The sequence below is a fragment of the Tubulanus polymorphus genome, chromosome 4, assembly GCF_964204645.1.
Source record: "Tubulanus polymorphus chromosome 4, tnTubPoly1.2, whole genome shotgun sequence".
Classification (NCBI taxonomy): Eukaryota; Metazoa; Nemertea; class Palaeonemertea; order Tubulaniformes; family Tubulanidae; genus Tubulanus; species Tubulanus polymorphus.
Window position 1 is genome coordinate 10,960,413 of NC_134028.1, and position 23,282 is coordinate 10,983,694.

Here is a 23,282-nt window from a genome sequence, read left to right on the forward strand (position 1 = left end):
ATTTAATACAATGTAGAATTAAACCATAAATTATATCGTAGTATTCATTGTTTCTGCTGCTAAGTCTGGTTTGCCTTTTTGTCTCACTCTCCACTGGTATCCATGCCCTCGGTGTCCATTCTACTGGTATGCACTCCCTCTCTGTTGGTATCCACTCCCTCTATTAGTATCCACCTCATTGTCCGTAACCTTGGGATCTTACTCAACTCTTCTTCAGGCAGAGGATACCAGTCTATTAGTATTCACCTCATTGTAACCTTCAACTCGACTTCTCTTCTTTGTCGATCAATATCAAATAAGTCTCCAGTAATTTCCTCACTAGAATTGGAAAGGATGAACGCCATAAGTATGGGAGATTGTTTGTCGATCAATTTCAAACGTCTCTGGTGAAGAAATGGTGAATTTGAAGGGTTGCAGGCCAAGAGGATACTGAGGGATTCAGGGTCCAAGCTGCTATAAGAATCTTGCTGTGGGAAGCCTTTTCGTGAGAAATCATTGTTGAAATAAAAGTGAAACAAAACAATGATGGATTGAAATTTAATTTTTATTTCCAAAGATTTTACGGAGAACAGTTTTTTGTTTATGAAGTTTTAAAGATGTCATCAGTTGAATCGAGTTGATACGATTCTTTCCCCTTCCGTTTATCGGCTGATTTCTTACATTCGATACGATTCTTATATTTAAACGCGGTTTGTCGCCGTAGCGACGCTCTGTATTGATTAGGCGAAATATAGCGAGAATTTTGAAATAAAGTCGCGCCTCCAAAACTACCTTTAAATATACGTATCGGATTCAGTACGAACCGAGGCCCGATTTCTGCGAGAGCGCCATCTTCTTCTAGAATCTGATAATTACGGAACCAAATTCTGTTATCAACAACCGAGAAACTGAAAACGTGATCAACGAACGGTTGACTTTTCGGATGATGATTCGGAGTTCCGAATATCTGAGTGAAAAGTTGTTTTAATAATTTCCATTGCGGTAATTCATTAAAACTATTATCAAACGATAGCAACGGTCGACTTCCCTTTAGACAGTTACCGGTCATCTTTAACTCGGACATCGTATGAACATTCTCTACGAGGAATTTAGCAGACGGACCTCGAGGCGTGTTACTCAACCACATATATAAATCTTTCTTCTTTTTAGCCTCGAAAAAAATGCATTTGTTACAGTTTTTCATTTCGCAAACTTCATTAACAACAAACAGTTTGTCTTTTCGGTCCATTTTAGTGTCCGGTTTACTGTGAGGCATCAACGTACGAAGGTCGTTCATTAAATGACGAGTTTGAAAACTGATTCCTCGCGACGAGAAAATCAATACTCGTTGTTTGTTCAACCATTTTGGACGTTTTATCGGAGGTTCATCTGAGCTCCTCACCGCCGGTAATTCTACTACTGTATCATCATTCTCCTTAACTTCTCCTTCCTCTCCTCCTCCAGGAGCAGCCCGTTTACGCTTCCCAGAATTTTTCTTCGCCATTTTTTTTTTCTATGTACCTTCAATAGAGTAATGAAATTAATTGTTATTTGGCTTGAATCTCAATTCAACCCGGTATTTCTCATATTTCACGCTTTTCAAATCTATTTGATGCAGATTAAAAGCAAGTTTGAACCAAAAGATTCTTACCTTTTTCGATCCAGGCGCTGAAATTGTTCTTTCAAGTTAATTTCAGTCGAAATTATGGTTTTCACGTGTAAATCGCTTGATCCGATTCCTGACGTCCGACTCAGCAATCGTCCGAGTCCAGTCCGAGTCCTAACCCTAACCCTAGATCGGCGACCAGTCTAACCCTAACCCTAGATCGGCAACCAGTCTAGCCACAAGCCCGAGTTCGTTCCTTAACCCTAACCCTAGTCCGTTCAGTTCCTTTCACAGTCCGTCAAGTCCGCATACGGTTACGAAAATCTATCGGCTCCACATTTTAACTTTTTGTCAAATTTACTGCCGTTTCATCGATTCAAAACAGGTTTTCATTATAAAGTGGATATTTATTTGAAGATCTGAACATGTCATCAGTAAGTTTATTTCAGAATCATGATTTTGATGAATCGATGAAGTATTTATCCCAAAACGGTTCGAGTTGGAGCAGCGTTTGAACATTGACTAGTCACACTAATTACCGCGATATAACCGTTGATGTTTGTATTTTCCAGCACGGAGGAAGATCGGGTAAAAAAACAGCGATGAAAAACAATTTAGAAACTTCTAAAGATTTGAAAACACGAGAAGAAGAATACAAGTAAATATAAACTGACTGATTGAGGTTCGGGTTCGGGTTCGGTACTCTAGACTAGGGTTAGGGGAGGGTTAGGTACTCTAGACTAGGGTTAGGGGAGGGTTAGGTACTCTAGACTAGGGTTAGGGGAGGGTAGTCTAGACTAGGGTTCGGGGAGGGTAGTCTAGACTAGGGTTAGGGGAGGGTACTCTAGACTAGGGTTAGGGGAGGGTACTCTAGACTAGGGTTAGGGGAGGGTACTCTAGACTAGGGTTAGGGGGGAGGGTAGTCTGAATACCAGTCGTTGTTACGGTTCCTTGTTTGAGGAACAACGGCTAGGTACTAGACTAGGGTTCGGGAAGGGTAGTCTAGACTAGGGTTAGGGTAGCAGCAGAGATGAGTAAATATTTGCCTTTTTCAATTGTAGACGATTAAATGCAGAATTAGAAGCAAAAACAGCAAATCTTGTGAGAGAAGCAGAACAAGTCATGGTAACAATCACCCGCCCCCTCCTCCCCCTCATACCATGGTAACAATCACCCGCCCCCTCCTCCCCTCATACCATGGTAACAATCTCCCCTCCCCTCCTACCATGGTAACATCACCCCCTTCATCCAGATTCTAGAAACATCTCCATCTTCCCCAAATTGTAGCAGTATCCCCCTCGTGTCCCTCTGTACCCCTCCCCTCGGGGTTGTGGCTATAAAACCCTGATGGTGTAAAATTTGATGTGTATTTCAGAAAGGTCAAGAGACAATATTAAATAAACAGCTCCCTCTATTGGACAATATCAACGCTGATGATTTTCTGAAGTAAGTTTCGCTGAAAATAGGGGTATCACAGTGACCTAACTGGAGGGGGGGGGTTAGGGGTATCACACTGAGTTGGGGGAGGGTTTAGGGGTATCACACTGAGTCTGGGGAGGGTTTAGGGGTATCACAGAGTGATCTAATGGGGGGAGCAGCATCAGACTGTTTATTGTAATGTTTTTATATGACAGGGAATGCTGGGAAGATGATGAGTTAAATGAAAATTATGAAAAGGTAAGAATAAAATTGAAAGTTTGAAAGTTTTTATCAAGTTTTTAACTGTTTGATTTAGATTGTTATGAAAAAACTGTTTCAATTTTAGGTTCGCATGGAATCAAAGAACACAAATCAGTCACAAGGTGGCGCTGTAAGACGTTCTAGGTGAATATGTCATTAAAACACGATGATAAGATGTTTATAAACTGTATTCAACTATTATTAATTGATTTTAAATTTTACAGGAAAATGAAATCACAAAAATCGAATATAAATCCAGAATTTTCATTGAGTAAAACAATATCAAACATTGAAGGAAAATTGGATCAGGTTGAGCTCTGCGATGAGGAAGAGAATGATGATATTCTACCCAATCAGGATCTGAGTTCAGGTTCGTTTTGAAATCATGACCGACAGTAACTGATTTTAACCGATAAAAATTTGATGATTTCGCAATTTTTTTTCAGAGGCTCAAATTAGATTTTTGAAAGCGAAATTAAGAGTAATGCAAGAAGAGTTGGATCGTGTTGGAACGCAGTATAATAAAAAGGTACAGTAAATATATCAGTTTAAATCTGATTAGAGTCAATTGTAAAGAAATGACTGCGATTATTTTCAGGACGAAGAAACCACGAAACTTTTAACAAGAATCAAAACCATTGAAGACGAGAATCAGTCGTTGAATCGAACGAATCAAATTCAACAAACGCAACTCGAAAAATATAAAAAACTGTCTGAAGATTTAAAAGGAAAATCGGACAGTTTGGAGAATCAGATATCTGCGCTGAGGAAGGTAAATATCCTGCCAGTAGTCCGCTCGTCCTGCCAGTAGTCCGCTCATCCTGCCAGTAGTCTGCTCATCCAGTCAACAGTCTAATGTTGTATTGTTGTGTTGCTTTAGGAACTGGATGGAATGAAACGAACTCAGAAACAACAATCGACGAATCAAAGCGCGACAGAAGTGAGATTAAACAGAGCTTTAGAGGAGATTGAGAAATATAAATCACAATTACAGAAAACGAAAACCTCATCAAAGGTAAATCTCCCTCCCCCCACTCCGTCTGATTAACCCTCTCCCCACTCCCCATCTGATTTACCCCCTCAATCACTCCCTATTCTATTCTGTGTAAACATTGTGTTGATATAATTGCGTTTGTTGCTAGGATACGGCCGAACAAGATAAACGTAAAATGGAAAATTTGGTCGCTGAAAACAAACGACTTGAAAAACAGAAAAATGAATTAATTTCTGGATTTAAGAAACAAATAAAACTGATTGATATTCTCAAACGACAAAAGGTTTGTTTACTGCGTGACATTTTATAAATCAATTAAATTCTATATCAATGTTTAAACTGTTTAATATTTTCAGTTTCACATCGAATCGGCAAAAGTTCTTCAGTTCACTGAGGAGGAGTTTATGAAGGCATTAGACTGGGGTGACTACGCCAGCTAGACGACCGCGCCCCCAACCAACTCCGCCCCCCGTTTCAGCTGGTCTGATTTATTATTTTATATCTAACGCGTTTTCTCTGTTTTTATCTCCGTTTAATATACTGTCACATGGTTGCCTAGCGACTGCCAACAATTAGAATAGAATGAAATAAAACGAAATATTTAAAAACAATGAATCTCATTGTTTTATTCTCGATTAAATAAAAATTTACGACAATACAGAAATAAAGAGACGATTTGTCACTTGTAGAGGAGAATGAGAAGGATTATGTTAGAGGATAGAGAGAATGATTAATTCGTATCTTGTGATTCCATCGCTTCATCAATTTCCTCCTCACCGTCCTCTTCTTTCATATCTAATTTCTCGTACGCTTTATCCGACGGCGTGACGACAACCCCTTCCCAGACACTCATCTCCGTAGCGATACCTACAACAATGTTACGCAGTTAGACCGGGGGGTGTGTTATCTGAGATAATATTATCGGGGGGAGAGAGGGTGTGTGTTATCTGTAACTGTTAGTTGTACTTACTAGCATTGCCTTCCATACCGAGTATCTGTCTGTATCCACCGTGTGCTAAAACCCTCAATAAAGTTTGTGCCGTGTAACAAACTTGATCCTAAAAATAATAATTATAATGATTAGAAATGAGAAATCAATATTATTGATAGATCGAGGTATATATATAAATAGTACCTGTTGTTCTAATGATAAACATGTATGAACTCTACTGTTACCAGATTCACACGGATCATTGATTCCTGCAGAACCAGGTAAAAATAGTCCTGACGACAACAGCTGTAACGAGCGCCTACAAAATATATCACATGAGGGTCAGTGAGGAGTGTCGGAGAGGAGTGTCAGTGAGGAGTGTCAGTGAGGAGTGACAGTGAGGAGTGTCAGTGAGGAGTGTCGGAGAGGAGTGACAGTGAGGAGTGTCGGAGAGGAGTGACAGTGAGGAGTGTCGGAGAGGAGTGTCGGAGAGGAGTGTCAGTGAGGAGTGTCAGTGAGGAGTGACAGTGAGGAGTGTCAGTGAGGAGCGTCGGAGAGGAGTGTCAGTGAGGAGTGTCGGAGAGGAGTGACAGTGAGGAGTGTCGGAGAGGAGTGTCAGTGAGGAGCGTCGGAGAGGAGTGACAGTGAGGAGTGACAGTGAGGAGTGACAGTGAGGAGTGACAGTGAGGAGTGTCAGTGAGGAGTGTCAGTGAGGAGTGTCGGAGAGGAGTGTCACTGAGGAGTGTCAGAGAGGAGTGTCAGAGAGGAGTGTCGAAGAGGAGTGTCGGAGAGGAGTGTGCATGAGAGTGTGTTTGATTTACCTAAATGCCACATTAACGGCCAGTGGATTCCGTGAAGGATTATTCATCACTGAATAATGAGCCAATAAATCAATAATCCATGGATTTAAAGGTTCGAATCCGTCAAAACGATTCCGTAGATCTCTTAATAAACGAATCAATACTTTTATACTGAAATCAGAATAAACCAGTTTAAAACTACCGTAAATTTCATTATTGATATATAACTGATTTAAACCTGAACGACATTTACCTGGAATGAGACGCATTTTCCTCGAACCATCTCGCGTGACGCATCGCTGCTAGGTGACGATTCATTGTTTTCACGTCCACTTTAAACAAACAATCACAAATTCTTACAAAAAAAACAGTTAAAATCAATAAATTATTCATTGATGATTTGTGTGAAATATTTACGATGTAATTCTGGATCTAGTTTTTTCATGTTCGGTGGAATTGTAGCTATGAGAACTTTAACAGTTGCGTCCGGTGAACTGATTTCAAATCCGCTGTCGTTCGGCATCATTGTTATTACTTCATGAGGCTCCGCTGATTTCAGATCTTCAAGCGTTTTCGTTCCCAAGGCAGCAACTGCTTCCACTGTTTAAAATTTAGAAACAATTACAATCAGTTATACAGATAGTGCGTAATGTTAACAATAGGTGTCGCTAGCGGTGGCTTACGAGTAGGTAATGTTTTTAAAACCACGACTACATCGGCGACATTGTGTCCAACCATCATTGTAGCTTTCTTGTGAGAACCAACTTGACGTATCTCCTCAATTTGCTGCAATAAATATTTGTTCAATTATCTAGGAGGAAAGGACTACAGAATTATGTGGCAGGCTCAGGATCTGTAAGTTTCTAATCAGGAAAGAATTTAACTAATGGTGGAATCAGAAATCCAATCGAGATGAGAGTGTCATTTCTGATTTTAGTACAAAATATCTAGAGCCTGAATCAAGGGGATCAAACTTGTATTGAGAGAGGGAATAAATGAAACTTACTGCGGCCTCGAAGTTAGCAGGAGACACAATCAATGCGTCAACAACTGATGTGATTTTAGTGACTAAATTCAGTAGATTAGTTTGATGAGAAGCTGCTGGAGTCAGGTCCGTGTTTCTCTTTAATAAAGCATCAGTTAAAGCTTTCTCTTCATTCGCAGTTTTAGCTCGAGGGAAACTGGCTTCGCATTGAGTTAAATCAAACGGAACGTGTGGAATAAACGGACGAAATCTGAAATAATAAACAACAACAGCGCCACCAAGCGGTCAGAATCAGTGAGTTAATAAACAACAGCGCCACCAATTTTCTTGTGGTTTCGTTTCAATAAATTACATCATATAAAAATGTGAATTGCGGGACTTCTAATAGTGAGTTCTTTTTACAACAGAAGCGCAGATACTTACGGGGGTTTAAATCCACCTCTCATTGGACCACCTCCACCTCGACCTCCCGATTTACCTCCACGACCGCGAGAACCAAAGTTTCTAAAAATGACAAATAAATTAACTAACTACCGGTATGCGAATAAATTGATGAATTGATTTGAATTGATAATTGTTTTACGCCGTTTCACGCGAATTTTACAGAAATTCAAACCCAAGATTATCAAAAATTAACCAGAATTGAATTAACCATTAGTTTTATTTGTTAATTCTTTTTAAAGTGTTTACGTAGCGCACAATTACCTCATTTCAACCGGTTTCGTTGGAGCTTTGTTCGATGTTAAAAAATAGATAAAAACTACCGTACAATGGCGCCCTCTACCTGGTGGAAAGGCGGCAGCACTATACGGCTAAATAATTCTCTAATTAATAACATTTTAATTTTTGTGTTTATTACTCTATTCTTCAATATGTGATCTTTTGCCTCATATCGTATCGATCCAGCGCTAATTACGTTAAGGGTACAAGGTCCACTAGTCCGGTTTAGTGTAAAACCCCACCAGTGGTGGCAGCACTTTCCGGAGTATAAGAATCGATAAATAATCCTATAATACACTCAAATTCTCAATAAATCTTTGAAAATTTATTCAATCACAAAACACAAAATTACAATACGATAAAATATGTCACACATATATTGAGTAATAATTGAAACAGTGAAAATGATTTGATTAAATAAAACCCCATCTCCCCACAAAACGAAAAACAATTTACTGACAAACTCTAAAGCAAATAATTGAAAAACTAAATCACCTTAAATTTCACACATATTCAATTCATATATGAGATTTTGAAATGATATTTAAAACTCTATCAATCTGTCCCCGTAAATAGAACTAAATCAAATGATAAATGAATGAATTTAAATCGAGTTCATAAATTTTGTTACTAGAAATTTTCTAAATGTCACTGGAATGAATTCAGGGGTCGATGTACAAGTCAGGGGTCGATGTACAAGTCAGGGGTCGATGTACAATGAAATGATGACTGAGTCTCCCTAATAAAACTTTTTCATAGCGCTGTCTTGTTTATTCCTGAAAATAGAACAAATTTGATGCATTAGATTACAATCAGGGGAAGGTGTTCATCCTTTGCCGCTTATCAGGGAAAGGTGGTCATCCTGTGCGACAATCAGGGGAAGGTGTTCCCACCGTAATGCATCAGGGGAAGGTGAGCGATGATGGTTAAAAGGTGACGATATTCTGCCTAATCAGGAGTAGGTGTCCGCAATCTTTTATCCCAGGGGGAGGTGAGCGATGATGGTTTATCTAAAGGCAGGGGAAGGTGTTCTACCTGTTACAGGAAGTACCTGCCAAGGCCCTTTGTATTTAGTTTTTCTCGTATCCCTAAAAACCAAACCGTTTTCAATCAAATTTAAACTCGCACTATATTGAATCCAGTTGCAAAGAACTACGGTTAAATACTCACTTATAAATAGTATATCCTAGAAATAAAATAGTTTGTAGTACGATAAATCCTATAAAGGTGGCGTTACTGATACACGTCGCACATTTCCCATCATTCGGCTCATTCTAAAAATAACAATGAATATTTGAATGAATCTAGCTCGTGTATCCATGGATACTCGGTATTCAAGGATGAGAGAAACTGACCACTTGTTGACGTGTGAGTAAATTTTGAACATTATCTCGAACTGTGTTTAAATTATCTCTCATTTCGTGCGTCATTTTCTCGTATTGTAAATTCACTCCACCCGATCCTCCGCTGCCAGAGCTGCCTATTTTGGTCGTATGACCTTGAACTACATTAACGACATTCCTGAAAACGAACGAGCGATAGATAGTTAGTACGGAAACGAGCCACTAGGTGTCAGCCGTGTTTAATAACGACCTACTTGATGTCTCTAATACTGCGAATCGACTCGCGAATATTTGTCATCACTTCATCGACTTCGTGACGTTTTATTGTATCGATCGGTGCGCCACCTGGTGAGGCCGAACCACCCTACAATTACAATTAACATCGTTATTATCAATTCGCTACAGCACGTGAGCGCCACCTAGTGTAACCTACCTGTACTCCTCCGGCAGATATTCCCGATATTTGCGACATTGTTCGTTCCTGGCGACCGACGATCTCATCCATTTTTCGATCTAAATCTCGTAATTTCGAGTGAATCGCGTTTTGTGAATCGTAAATCTGTTTCAATTCTCTCTGACCTTGACTTTCAAACTATAATCAATAAACAGACGTATGTTGTATTATAGACCGTTCAACAAACATTGAATGAATCTGTGAATGAATGAAATACAAACCACTTTATTTTCATCTTGTTCATCGGCGTTTGTTTTATCAGGATGTTCTTTTTTGTACCTGCAAAAATACACAACATCCTCAAATAAATAAATACTCTAAAAATATCTGAATTGAACAGGACCCAGTAGGCAGCAGAACCCAGTAGGCAGCAGAGCAACAGAACCCAGTAGGCAGCAGAGCAACAGAACCCAGTAGGCAGCAGAGCAACAGAACCTAGTTAGGCAGCAGAACCCAGTAGGCAGCAGAACCTAGTTATGCAGCAGAACCCAGTAGGCAGCAGAACCTAGTGTTATATCAAACTTACTCTTCTTTTGCTTGTTGTAATTTTTCCCAATATTTCTCAAATTCTTCTTCTAAGCGTTTACGTTCGTCTTCGTTCACCTGAGCGCCCCCTGGTGTCGAAGCCTTCGGTTTCGGTTTCAAACTGGTTGTTAAGAACGACAGAACGTCGTGATCATCCGCTAAAGCACCGGTCGCCGCGGTAACACCGAAATATCCCTGTTTAGGTAACTGTACGTTTTCAGCTCTCATACATAATTCATAATCAGCTTCATTACTGGACATTCCATTCAATACATATACCTAAACATTAACAGCAACTGTGGATTAGTTACAGCTGATACTGTGGATTAACTGGTGGATTAGTAACAGCAACTGATACTGTGGATTAACTGGTGGATTAACAGGTAGATAAAACTCACTGTTAGAACTCCCTGATAAAACTCAATTCTTGCCCCGAGAGGGAACGGTTTATTTCTGAAGTCGCGTAAACATCCTCCTAATTGTTGCTGTTGCCCGTCACTACAAAAACAATCGATAACCAATAAATACGACGATATAACGGTGAGAAATATGGCCGACAGGTGGCGTTAGTAACTACTTACGTCTCGTGTGAATAAGCGATAGTTCCATCGTTAACCATCGCCATGACGTACGGATTATTGTGTTGAGCATCGTTATCAAATGAATCGAAAAATATCCCTAAACCTTTCCATTTATCCTGATTCCCAAAAACAGGACCTGAATTCGCACGACTTTCAGTGTACCAGATACCCTATAAATATAACACTGACACTTATAGCAGGGTCTGTAGGGCTGGAGGGGACCAGATACCCTATAAATATAACACTGACACTTATAGCAGAGTCTGTAGGGCTGGAGGGGACCAGATACCCTATAAATATAACACTGACACTTATAGCAGGGTCTGTAGGGCTGGAGGGGACCAGATACCCTATAAATATAACACTGACACTTATAGCAGGGTCTGTAGGGCTGGAGGGGACCAGATACCCTATAAATATAACACTGACACTTATAGCAGGGTCTGTAGGGCTGGAGGGGACCAGATACCCTATAAATATAACACTGACACTTATAGCAGGGTCTGTAGGGCTGGAGGGGACCAGATACCCTATAAATATAACACTGACACTTATAGCAGGGTCTGTAGGGCTGGAGGGGACCAGATACCCTATAAATATAACACTGACACTTATAGCAGGGTCTGTAGGGCTGGAGGGGACCAGATACCCTATAAATATAACACTGACACTTATAGCAGGGTCTGTAGGGCTGGAGGGGACCAGATACCCTATAAATATAACACTGACACTTATAGCAGGGTCTGTAGGGCTGGAGGGGACCAGATACCCTATAAATATAACACTGACACTTATAGCAGGGTCTGTAGGGCTGGAGGGGACCAGATACCCTATAAATATAACACAAACACTTATAGCAGAGTCTGTAGGGCTGGAGGGGACCAGATACCCTATAAATATAACACTGACACTTATAGCAGGGTCTGTAGGGCTGGAGGGGACCAGATACCCTATAAATATAACACTGACACTTATAGCAGGGTCTGTAGGGCTGGAGGGGACCAGATACCCTATAAATATAACACTGACACTTATAGCAGGGTCTGTAGGGCTGGAGGGGACCAGATACCCTATAAATATAACACTGACACTTATAGCAGGGTCTGTAGGGCTGGAGGGGACCAGATACCCTATAAATATAACACTGACACTTATAGCAGGGTCTGTAGGGCTGGAGGGGACCAGATACCCTATAAATATAACACTGACACTTATAGCAGGGTCTGTAGGGCTGGAGGGGACCAGATACCCTATAAATATAACACTGACACTTATAGCAGAGTCTGTAGGGCTGGAGGGGACCAGATACCCTATAAATATAACACTGACACTTATAGCAGGGTCTGTAGGGCTGGAGGGGACCAGATACCCTATAAATATAACACTGACACTTATAGCAGGGTCTGTAGGGCTGGAGGGGACCAGATACCCTATAAATATAACACTGACACTTATAGCAGGGTCTGTAGGGCTGGAGGGGACCAGATACCCTATAAATATAACACTGACACTTATAGCAGGGTCTGTAGGGCTGGAGGGGACCAGATACCCTATAAATATAACACTGACACTTATAGCAGGGTCTGTAGGGCTGGAGGGGACCAGATACCCTATAAATATAACACTGACACTTATAGCAGGGTCTGTAGGGCTGGAGGGGACCAGATACCCTATAAATATAACACTGACACTTATAGCAGGGTCTGTAGGGCTGGAGGGGACCAGATACCCTATAAATATAACACTGACACTTATAGCAGGGTCTGTAGGGCTGGAGGGGACCAGATACCCTATAAATATAACACTGACACTTATAGCAGAGTCTGTAGGGCTGGAGGGGACCAGATACCCTATAAATATAACACTGACACTTATAGCAGGGTCTGTAGGGCTGGAGGGGACCAGATACCCTATAAATATAACACTGACACTTATAGCAGGGCCTGTAGGGCTGGAGGGGACCAGATACCCTATAAATATAACACTGACACTTATAGCAGAGTCTGTAGGGCTGGAGTTATATATAACAGGGATCAGGGGAGGCTCTGAGTGAAGCAGTCACTTACCAAACCATCAGCTCCAATCCTTCCGCGTCCATTGATTCTGAATTTAATATCAATTTGCCAGTGTTCGAAATTCACTTTTTGTTTGCTCCAAACGAATCCACGTTTACTGCGTAACGAGGGAGTGATTCGTACCGATTCATCGCTGGCGATAGCACCTGAAATATAGTACAATAAATACTCAATAGGGGGCACCATATACTGAAGGATTCATCGTATTCATATACTTTATAATACTGATCTAGATTAAGTTCATTTCTAGAAAAACCTTGCGGCCAGTTGCATAGTCACGGCTTAGACTTAAGGCCAGTCTAAGACCAACTCAGTTCTATAGCCAATCTAACAACTTTAGACAAGGATTTAATTAAGACCACTTTTTGACTTAAGTCACAACTGTGCAAGTTGTCTTATATCAGGTGTAGTTAGTTACCTAATCGTTGGTGGTAAGCTTTTTATAATCGGATGGGCTTATACCAACGTTAGGGATGACAAGGACCAAAACACGGTTGAAAAAAGTAACACTTCAAAAATATACTTTCTATTCACTTCAGTCCACAATTAATGGCTTAATTCACAAACTAACACAGGTACCTTTCGAAATAATCCAATTTTATGTATGTTTCGAGTGAGTAATCAACATTATTTTGAGAAATTAATTAATTTCTCCACAAATTTCACCATTGGCCGCCATTTCTCTGTATTGCACATGTGGCATGATAAGACAAGGTGCCCCACAAGGATTTATATAAAACTTCCAAGACGAAACGACAATTTTTATTTTTGATGGTTTTCCAACTTATATTTCAAATCTTCGTGTTTTCCATAACAAATAATGAAACAATAAATTTCTGGTAAAAGAAAAATGTGAATAAGTGTTGATTTCTTAATTTTTTTAAATTTCGTCGTTTCGCTTCGTTAGTTAATGCTGTTGTTCTGGCCTCAGTCCACAGGTGCCAGCACCTCCAGTAATTTTCAAAATGGCAGCTGTTGACTGGACAGAAATTTACTCTCACTTTACGGCCGATTTGCACATGGATTAAGATCGTCAGGTGAGGTGTTATAGGTATCAGACAAACTACGAATCTGTTGTGCCTCGATTACAACAAAAATTAGACGGATATCTTAAGAGACAATGAAATGCCAGGCAAATTACTCGTCAGTCAAATTGGCTGACGAAGATTTCATACAAAAATGACCTTCCCATTCCTGACTGTGGTTTGTGAAAATATCCGATCGTGAAACTAAACCACAGACAGGTTACTGACTAATATCAGGTGGTGCAACTGGCTCCTGATAACACGTTACAGATAGATTATCTTGAGAAAATATCAAATCTATGACTTTCATTATAGACTGGAGAAACGTCTATAGATTATTGATTACTGAAGAGAGTTTTGTATTTGAAGTGAACAGTATGGATGAGGAGGCGAGGACACTATAACACTAACAGCTGTTTGCCTAAACCTCCACATTTCACCAACCAGGCAGCAGCAGGTCACGTTTTATTAATATTATAAAACGCTTTATTTCTCAAGCGAAATAATAGCAATAAATAACAATAAAACAGCGAAACAATGAAACAGATGTGAAACATATGTTAATCGATACACGTCACCAGTGAAAGTACCACCACTGCACCAGCTGCTGCTGCTGCTAATTTTACTTACTTCCACCGTGTTCCCAGAACGGTATAGAACCTTCTTTAGACACTAGTGACGGTCCTTTAAAACTGTATTTATATTCGAATCGTTTGTGAGGCTCAATAAACTCAGCCGCTAAACAAATACTAACAATTCCCGCGGAGCACGAGATAAACAACCACATCAAAAACGACGCCATATTGAATCAGTGAATGACGACGTACCGGTACGCCGTACAGTGCTGCCGCCTTAAAATCAATTGCCAGAGGTGGCCAATATAGTTCAAACTTTTTCCGATGGTGGCAGCATCGTACGTACAGGAAATAATTAATACCTGCAAGCGGGCGCCGGATGAAATAGATTCAGATCAAATAAGACATTTGAAGATAAAACTAAGTGTTTGATTGATTCAAAATAAAATCTGTTTAAATTAGATTTTAAATAAGAGTTTTATTCATCGGGAAAATTAAAGCAAAAATCAGCACCTGATAAAATTATTTACGAATTTGAAAACTCATAATTTTCTCCCATGACATATATTTCTATAAGCGCATCACAGTAATCTTTATAAATAACTAATTTACATATTAACAATGATCTGTATTAAACATATTATTGCGAGTTCAGTTTTATGCAAATCTAAAATGATTGTTATTTCAGTACTGGACACATAAGCTGTGTTGTGTGTTTGGTTTGCTAACTATCTATAAAATAAATCATTTCGATTCTAATTGAGTGAAATCTTTATCATTTTTAAGTTCGAAATTATATTGTTTATAATCACTGACGACAGTTCTACGTAATTTATGCACATATTCATACAGTTCACCTACAACTGGTTTCAAGGTCGTTATTCCGGATATTTCCGCTAACTCATCGATATACGCCCATTGTAGATTTCCTAATTTATGCGCATACCGATGAGGCCAACCGATCTGCTCGCGACGCCACCTATAATCTGCTTCTATATCGGCTTTCATCGATTCGGTATCGGGAAGCGTTATAGCGCCCCCTAGTGTACCGATAGCGAAACGTATTTGGAAGTCGAAGTGAGGGAACGGACAGATTGTGCTGCAGATTCCAATCAGAAATTGAGTCGGGTGCGAAATATTGATTAAATGTTTGTATAACGGATAAACACGGTTATCTCTAACGGTTACCTGACAATCAGCGGATAGAAACGGAAACGTGTATTCATAACCCGTACAATACATTATCACATCAACGCCATCTATACGACTATCATCATCCAACAATACGACATCGGTACCAACAAATCGTTTTATTCCTCTCGTCTGTTTCATGTTGCTAGGCAACGGTGATTGTAATCTATCATGATTGTGACTGAGAATGACCTGCAATAAAATTCATTATCTTAATCACCTGATTTCCGACTGCGCCACCTGGCGACGGTTATACTTGTCTTGCCCTGAAGGTGCCGGTGGTGCCCCCTGGTGGTGTATTACCTGTTTAGCTTGAGGTACTAAATCTAAAGCAATGTCCTGCCCTGAAGGTCCTGGTGGTGCCCCCTGGTGGTGTATTACCTGTTTAGCTAGAGGTGCTAAATCTAAAGCGATGTCCTGCCCTGAAGGTCCCAGTGGTGCCCCCTGGTGGTGTATTACCTGTTTAGCTAGAGGTGCTAAATCTAAAGCGATGTCCTGCCCTGAAGGTCCCAGTGGTGCCCCCTGGTGGTGTATTACCTGTTTAGCTAGAGGTGCTAAATCTAAAGCGATGTCCTGCCCTGAAGGTCCCAGTGGTGCCCCCTGGTGGTGTATTACCTGTTTAGCTAGAGGTGCTAAATCTAAAGCTATGTCCTGCCCTGAAGGTCCCAGTGGTGCCCCCTGGTGGTGTATTACCTGTTTAGCTAGAGGTGCTAAATCTAAAGCTATGTCCTGCCCTGAAGGTCCCAGTGGTGCCCCCTGGTGGTGTATTACCTGTTTAGCTAGAGGTGCTAAATCTAAAGCGATGTCCTGCCCTGAAGGTGCCGGTGGTGCCCCCTGGTGGTGTATTACCTGTTTAGCTAGAGGTGCTAAATCTAAAGCGATGTCCTGCCCTGAAGGTCCTGCTCCTAACAGTAAAACTGTTTTATCAATGTAACTCTCTGGATGTCTGTAGTTATGACTGTGAATTATTTCTCCAGTAAACGTCTCAATTCCTGGAATTTCTGGGAACGACGGCTGCGAATAATGTCTATAAATAGATATATAAACTGTATAAATCTATTAGCAAGTGGCTCCATCTGTAGGTATAGATCAGAACGTACCCGTTACAAATGAAGACAGCGTGATAGTTTTCAGTACAAGTTTCCTGTAGATTTTCGTCTTTTGAAGTTATTTCCCAATTTGTAGAATCTTTCTGAACTGGTTTCACTTCAACAACAGACGTATTAAACTACAATACAATTATTAGAACAACCATTCAGGCAAGAGGTGTTTTAGAAAGATTGGGCCTTAGTAAAAGGGGCTGTCATGAGGAGGTTACAGGTTGTTATGGTTTGAGGGGGGTTGGATGGATGGATTAAGACTGACCCTGATAAACGGTTCTAATTTGAAATGCTGTGTATATTCCTGTAGATATTTGAGCACTTGTTTATGCGATATGAACGACGGCCATTCTGGATGTAAATCTTCAAACGTAAAATCAGGAAATCCCATCACTTCTTTTGGCAAATTCGTCCTGAAATAGATGATTAAAAAGCGCCCCCTAGTGAATATGATTGTAGATATACCATAGGTACATTGTTGTCAAGGGATACAAATTACTTACAACAGATTGTCATACATGCTGCTATGATTAGAACGACCTTGAGAATCTGACCCCGTCTGTTCGGTATAAACCCAAGTTCCTCCGATTTCATTCATCTGTTCAAACGCTACCGGTTGGAATAGTTCTGGATGTGCTGATAGGTGGCGTAGTGCGCACAGTCCGGCTGCACCAGCTCCGATTACAGCTACTTTATACATTCCAGCAGCTGATTGATTCTGAAACATAAGAGAGAGGTTACTGCACCAATCAACAACATGAACCCCCCACCAGCTGCACGATTGAGCGCTGGGTCCCCCCCACCAGCTGCATGATTGGGCGCTGGGTGTGCTGGGTCCCCCCCTAGTCAGTAACCTGTCTGTGGTTTAGTTTCACGATCGGATATTTTCACAAACCACAGTCAGGAATGGGAAGGTCATTTTTGTATGAAATCTTCGTCAGCCAATTTGACTGACGAGTAATTTGCCTGGCATTTCATTGTCTCTTAAGATATCCGTCTAATTTTTGTTGTAATCGACACACAACAGATTCGTAGTTTGTCTGATACCTATAACACCTCACCTGACGATCTTAATCCATGTGCAAATCGGCCGTAAAGTGAGAGTAAATTTCCGTAGAATCAACAGCTGCCATTTTTTAAATTACTGGAGGTGCTGGCACCTGTGGACTGAGGCCAGGACAACAGCACAAACTAACAAAGCGAAACGACGAAATTGAAAAAAATTAAGAAATCAACACTTATTCACATTTTTCTTTTACCAGAATTTATTATTTCTGTATTTATTATGGAAAACACGAAGATTTGAAATATAAGCTGGAAAACCATCAAAAATAAAAAATGTCGTTTCGTCTTGGAAGTTTTATATAAATCCTTGTAGGTCCCCTTGTCTTATCATGCCACATGTGCAATACAGAGAAATGGCGGCCAACGGCGAAATTTGTGGAGAAATTAATTAATTTCTCAAAATAATGTTGATTAATCACTCGAAACATACATAAAATTGGATTATTTCAAAAGGTACCTGTGTTAGTTTGTGAATTAAGCCATTAATTGTGGACTGAAGTGAATAGAAAGTATATTTTTGAAGTGTTACTTTTTTCAACCGTGTTTTGGTCCTTGTCATCCCTAACGTTGGTATAAGCCCATCCGATTATAAAAAGCTTACCACCAACGATTAGGTAACTAACTAGGTCCCCCCCCAGCTGCACGATTGAGCGCTGGGTGTGCTGGGTCCCCCCCACCAGCTGCACGGATGGGGCGCCGAGTGTGCTGGGTCCCCCCACCAGCTGCACGATTGGGCGCTGGGTCCCCCCACCAGCTGCACAATTGGGCACCGGGTGTGCTGGGTCCCCCCCCCCAGCTGCACGATTGGGCGCTGAGTGTGCTGGGTCCCCCCACCAGTAGTCAGTAACCTGTCTGTGGTTTAGTTTCACAATCGGATATTTTCACAAACCACAGTCAGGAATGGGAAGGTCATTTTTGTATGAAATCTTCGTCAGCCAATTTGACTGACGAGTAATTTGCCTGGCATTTCATTGTCTCTTAAGATATCCGTCTAATTTTTGTTGTAATCGATGCACAACAGATTCGTAGTTTGTGTGATACCTATAACACCTCACCTGACGATCTTAATCCATGTGCAAATCGGCCGTAAAGTGAGAGTAAATTTCCGTCCAGTCAACAGCTGCCATTTTGAAAATTACTGGAGGTGCTGGCATCTGTGGACTGAGGCCAGGACAACAGCACAAACTAACGAAGCGAAACGACGAAATTAAAAAAAATTAAGAAATCAACACTTATTCACATTTTTCTTTAACCAGAAATTTATTATTTCATTATTTGTTATGGAAAACACGAAGATTTGAAATATAAGTTTGAAAACCATCAAAAATAAAAATTGTCGTTTCGTCTTGGAAGTTTTATATAAATCCTTGTAGGTCCCCTTGTCTCATCATGCCACATGTGCAATACAGAGAAATGGCGGCCAATGGCGAAATTTGTGGAGAAATTAATTAATTTCTCAAAATTATGTTGATTAATCACTCGAAACATACATAAAATTGGATTATTTCGAAAGGTACCTGTGTTAGTTTGTGAATTAAGCCATTAATTGTGGACTGAAGTGAATAGAAAGTATATTTTTGAAGTGTTACTTTTTTCAACCGTGTTTTGGTCCTTGTCATCCCTAACGTTGGTATAAGCCCATCCGACTATAAAAAGCTTACCACCAACGATTAGGTAACTAACTACCCCACCAGCTGCACGATTGGGCGCTGAGTGTGCTGGGTCCCCCCCACCAGCTGCACGGATGGGGCGCCGAGTGTGCTGGGTTTGGGAGGGAGGGGGATCTGCCGTGCCAGTTTAGTGAACAATCTACAATGTCATCAGAACGTCCATCATCAAGAGACGGATTGAAAGAATTCGACACTGATAATTCATTAATTCATTCAATAAAGATTTACCTTCAAAAATTAGAGAACCCGGAAATAAATTTGACGGACTAGAGCGACGACCTTAGGGGTTTTCAATCATCTCCTAACCGAGGAGAACATCAGCCCAGCGGGCACCAGTCTAATTATGAATCAAGAAGGGATTTATAAAAAATATTATTTCAGGTGTAAATATACGTTAAAAATACTTCTTTTATAATGTAAAACGTTTTTTCAGACTTTTTTTGTTTGTTTTTAAATAGTTTTAGCCACAGAATGAGATTTTAATTGAGAACTATATCAACAAACTTGCGCTGTGTAGGCACATTTTGGCAGCGGTAAAGCGGTTTTAGTGCTGCCATCTTAAGGAGATCCGCCGAACTTATGGGAATCCTAAGGGGAAAACCCTGGGAAAGCCGGAACCAATGGGGACACCGGATATGGATCATATTGGGAAACCCGGAAGTAACGGAGATACCGGAAGTTTAAGGAAATGCGGAAATAATGAGGATTTCTGACATTGGGAAACCCGGAAATCGGTGCGGCCGATCACGTAACCATCAGACGAGATCAGGGAGGAGGTGATTTTATCTGCGTTGTTTGATTTACGGAAGCCCCTAGGTGACAAACGAGATAATTTCGACATAATAAGTCGAATTTCGTGTTAATTAAGTCGAATTTCGACTTAATAAGTCGAAATTCGACATGAAAATAAAACTCGAAATTCGACTTAATTAACACGAAATTCGACTTATTATGTCGAAATTCGACTTAATAAGTCGAAATTGTGAAAAAACTTTCTCGTATGTCACCTAGGGGCTTCCGTATTGATTTTAAAGCATCAGTAATTTATAAAATAGAATTTAAATTGGGAAATAAGACGCAGATGAGACGAATCCCTGCTCTATAAAGGACAGACCGGGTTAACTCCAACTCTTCTTTTCTGACCTATTATTTGTTGACTAACTGCTCCGTGAACTGAGCTCCTACTACAATACAATTCACGACAATGATGTTGAATTTTCATTTTCATTTTTACAGTTCTGATAAGGAATAAAAGATGGCGTCGTTGTCATTGAGGAGGTTTGCGGGTGTTAATTGTATGACATTCAATCGTTACCTAGCTACGAGTCCCGCTACGAATCCTAGCAAATCTTATAAATTACTGATTGTTGGAGGTGGAACTGGTGGCACGGCAACAGCTAATAGATTAACTCGGATTCTAGGAGCTGGAAATGTAGCAGTAATTGAACCATCAGATGTAAGTATTTTAATCCAGTCTCAGTCTGTCAGTCAAACTGTATAATCTATAACGCGGTTTGTGTTTATATAGGTTCACTATTACCAGCCTCTGTTTACGCTGGTCGGCGGAGGAATAAAACAATTGGACCAATCAGCACGTCCGACTAAATCCGTTCTACCGAAATCATGCGATTGGATTCAAGATTATGCCGTTAAATTCGATCCTGACAATAATACAGTAACTACCGGCAACGGAACTCAGGTGACCGCACTCGCTTTCAACAATCAATTTTACTCTGCCTTTCTCTTACTCTGTATTATTATATACGATTGTTGTATAATTTCAGTTGAAGTACGACTATCTCGTTGTTGCTATGGGATTAAGTTTGCGTTATGATAAAGTGCCGGGATTAGTGGAAGCGTTAAAGTCTGATCCATCCGTCTGCTCAAATTATTCTCCTCAATACGTCAATAAAACGTTCAAAGCCATTCAACAGTTTAAAGACGGTAACGCCATCTTTACTTTCCCGAACACACCGATTAAATGTGCCGGAGCTCCGCAGAAAATCATGTATTTAACGGAGGAACATTTGAGAAAGGTCCGAATTCCGTTTGTTTGCGTTTGATTTTTAGTTTATTGTTTATGTTTTTAATTGAAAGATGAATTTTGTTTTTCTGAATTTAAGGCTGGAAAACGAGATAAAGCGAACATTATGTTAAACACTTCATTAGGAGTTATATTTGGAGTGAAGAAATACGCCGACGCCCTCTGGAAGGTCGTAGAGTCGAGGTACTAACTATACTCTCTCATTTACTGCGCTGATGTTAGTTCTGTATTTAATCCGGGACTTTTTTTGCAGAGGAATGAACGTCAATTTACGCCAAAATTTGATTGAAGTTCGACACGAAACGAAAGAAGCAATTTTTGAATTATTGGATTCTAAAGATAAAGAAACCGTGACGTACAAGGTTTGTCTAGTTCTCACTCCCCTCACCTGCCCCTCACTCCCCTCCCCCTCACTCAACTCATATCTGAAGCTGTATATTTCAGTATGAGATGTTACATGCAGTACCTCCGATGTCTCCCCCAGACGTGCTACTCTCGAGTCCCCTCGTCGACGCCACTGGTTACGTAGATGTCAATAAAAACACGTTACAACACAATAAATACCAGAATGTGTTTGGAATCGGGGATTGTACAAGCATTCCAACATCAAAAACTGCTGCGGCTGTCGGTAAGTTTATTCAATAGGTGGCAGCACTGAGACTGGGGGTCTATAGGTGGCAGCACTGTTTAATGGGTAATATTTTATATTTCTAGCGTCCCAGACAGCGTACTTACAGAAAAGCATCAAATCAGTGATGGCCGGAAAACAACCCGATTCAAAGGTAACTCAGTTCCACAACTGGAGGTTCCACAGTAACTCAGTTCAACAGTGAAAAAGTTCCACATCAAAGGTTCCACAATGAATCAGTAATGTTTATATTGTATTTCAGTACGATGGATACACATCCTGCCCCCTGGTGACGGCTAGAGGTAAATGTATAATGGCAGAGTTTGATTTCGACTCTCAACCATTAGAAACGTTCCCTTTCAATCAAGCTAAGGAAAGATGGTCGATGTATCTGATGAAAGCTGAAGGATTTTTACGCGTTTATTACTGGATGCTTTTACCGTAAGTAATCGATAATAACCCGTTTGTATCCGTGGTAGCCGTTTAACAATAATTAAAATGTGTAATCTATTTGAAGGGGTATTTGGAACGGTCCTGCGTTCATCCGAAAATTGCTCCGATTTGGAATGAGTAAATAACTACGCGTTACTATGGAAATATATGGTTACTAGGGAGATTTCTGATAACCATGGAGATGTCTATGTCGCTATGGAGATGTAACAGGTTCTTTTATAAATCATGTACAACTAATAAGATAAAAACCCACTATCTACAGATTAAAGCAATTTAAAAACAAGAATTTATTAATTCGAACAATCTAAAATATATAAAATACACAATGTTTCGATCTCACACCTGACGATGATCTCTAGGGTGAGATCGAAATGCCGTGTATTCTATATATTTTAGATTGTTCGAATAATTAAATAAATTCTTATTTTTAAATTCTTTTAATCTATAGATATTGGGTTTTTATCTTATTATCCGTTCACCACGTTTCAGTGCGGTTATCGTTCTATATATTGAGCTATTATATGTACAACTAATTTTTTTGTCCTCAATAAAATTTACAATCAATAAATCATTTTCCTACTTTAATTCTCTTCTTCATCTCATACTGCTTCTGGTAACTAATGGCAACGGTTCCTCTCCACTCCCTGTTTGAAATGGAGTATCTATAATTAACGGATATCACCATGGAAACAAACAAAGCCTTTCATCCCTCGTGAATCGGCGACAAAAACAAAACTTCGCAAAATGTGAAACAAAAGTTTTTTAATTGTTGAATTTTTCCTGATTCTTAACAATAAAAATTAGAAAATTAAATTGGGTTAAAATCAAGACTGATCAGCGACGGCCGTGCTGTCTACT

At 40.1% G+C, this 23,282-nt stretch overlaps 6 protein-coding genes across 10 annotated transcripts; 2 read left to right on the forward strand and 4 right to left on the reverse strand.

Annotated features, from left to right (window-relative positions):
- Window positions 1-551: 551 nt before the first annotated feature.
- Window positions 552-1,760, reverse strand: LOC141903953 (ribosome biogenesis protein BRX1 homolog). The gene is made up of 2 exons (XM_074792361.1): window positions 1,631-1,760; window positions 552-1,500 (listed from the first exon to the last, which is right to left on the reverse strand). Exon 2 carries the CDS (start codon window positions 1,481-1,483, stop codon window positions 581-583), a length of 903 nt encoding a protein of 300 aa, XP_074648462.1. The 5' UTR covers window positions 1,484-1,500; window positions 1,631-1,760; the 3' UTR covers window positions 552-580.
- A 128-nt stretch (window positions 1,761-1,888) lies between these two features.
- LOC141904690 (testis-expressed protein 9-like) lies at window positions 1,889-4,870 on the forward strand. The gene is made up of 12 exons (XM_074793320.1): window positions 1,889-2,019; window positions 2,158-2,243; window positions 2,647-2,710; window positions 2,961-3,031; window positions 3,220-3,262; window positions 3,351-3,409; window positions 3,490-3,635; window positions 3,712-3,794; window positions 3,864-4,037; window positions 4,146-4,280; window positions 4,408-4,542; window positions 4,616-4,870. The coding sequence occupies exons 1-12, from the start codon at window positions 2,011-2,013 to the stop codon at window positions 4,697-4,699; spliced, it is 1,089 nt and encodes a 362-aa protein (XP_074649421.1). The 5' UTR covers window positions 1,889-2,010; the 3' UTR covers window positions 4,700-4,870.
- A 38-nt stretch (window positions 4,871-4,908) lies between these two features.
- On the reverse strand, window positions 4,909-7,747 carry LOC141904689 (interleukin enhancer-binding factor 2 homolog). Its single transcript, XM_074793318.1, has 10 exons — window positions 7,681-7,747; window positions 7,399-7,479; window positions 6,997-7,225; window positions 6,674-6,776; window positions 6,408-6,590; window positions 6,244-6,322; window positions 6,012-6,161; window positions 5,395-5,509; window positions 5,230-5,317; window positions 4,909-5,126 (listed from the first exon to the last, which is right to left on the reverse strand). Exons 1-10 carry the CDS (start codon window positions 7,683-7,685, stop codon window positions 4,990-4,992), a joined length of 1,170 nt encoding a protein of 389 aa, XP_074649419.1. The 5' UTR covers window positions 7,686-7,747; the 3' UTR covers window positions 4,909-4,989.
- Window positions 7,748-8,036: 289 nt separating this feature from the next.
- On the reverse strand, window positions 8,037-14,525 carry LOC141904688 (protein ERGIC-53-like). The gene is made up of 11 exons (XM_074793317.1): window positions 14,329-14,525; window positions 12,665-12,819; window positions 10,599-10,768; window positions 10,416-10,515; window positions 10,019-10,296; window positions 9,714-9,771; window positions 9,472-9,630; window positions 9,293-9,402; window positions 9,051-9,216; window positions 8,866-8,969; window positions 8,037-8,471 (listed from the first exon to the last, which is right to left on the reverse strand). The coding sequence occupies exons 1-11, from the start codon at window positions 14,498-14,500 to the stop codon at window positions 8,435-8,437; spliced, it is 1,509 nt and encodes a 502-aa protein (XP_074649418.1). The 5' UTR covers window positions 14,501-14,525; the 3' UTR covers window positions 8,037-8,434.
- A 238-nt stretch (window positions 14,526-14,763) lies between these two features.
- LOC141903691 (uncharacterized) lies at window positions 14,764-23,040 on the reverse strand. Of its 4 annotated transcripts, XM_074791926.1 has the most exons (7): window positions 19,528-19,544; window positions 18,685-18,814; window positions 17,068-17,282; window positions 16,830-16,977; window positions 16,565-16,692; window positions 16,314-16,491; window positions 14,764-15,656 (listed from the first exon to the last, which is right to left on the reverse strand). In XM_074791926.1, the coding sequence occupies exons 3-7, from the start codon at window positions 17,262-17,264 to the stop codon at window positions 15,018-15,020; spliced, it is 1,290 nt and encodes a 429-aa protein (XP_074648027.1). In that variant the 5' UTR covers window positions 17,265-17,282; window positions 18,685-18,814; window positions 19,528-19,544; the 3' UTR covers window positions 14,764-15,017. The 4 variants fall into 4 exon arrangements, with proteins under 4 accessions (XP_074648027.1, XP_074648024.1, XP_074648025.1 ...); XM_074791923.1 differs by lacking the exons at window positions 18,685-18,814; window positions 19,528-19,544 and adding an exon at window positions 23,005-23,040; XM_074791924.1 differs by lacking the exon at window positions 18,685-18,814 and having other exon boundaries at window positions 19,528-19,632.
- LOC141903690 (sulfide:quinone oxidoreductase, mitochondrial-like) lies at window positions 19,948-22,727 on the forward strand. 2 transcript variants are annotated; one of them, XM_074791921.1, is made up of 10 exons: window positions 19,948-20,075; window positions 20,536-20,755; window positions 20,828-20,998; window positions 21,084-21,335; window positions 21,423-21,526; window positions 21,597-21,705; window positions 21,788-21,971; window positions 22,058-22,125; window positions 22,234-22,412; window positions 22,489-22,727. In XM_074791921.1, exons 2-10 carry the CDS (start codon window positions 20,555-20,557, stop codon window positions 22,547-22,549), a joined length of 1,329 nt encoding a protein of 442 aa, XP_074648022.1. In that variant the 5' UTR covers window positions 19,948-20,075; window positions 20,536-20,554; the 3' UTR covers window positions 22,550-22,727. The 2 variants fall into 2 exon arrangements, with proteins under 2 accessions (XP_074648022.1, XP_074648023.1); XM_074791922.1 differs by having other exon boundaries at window positions 20,015-20,115.
- Window positions 23,041-23,282: the final 242 nt, after the last annotated feature.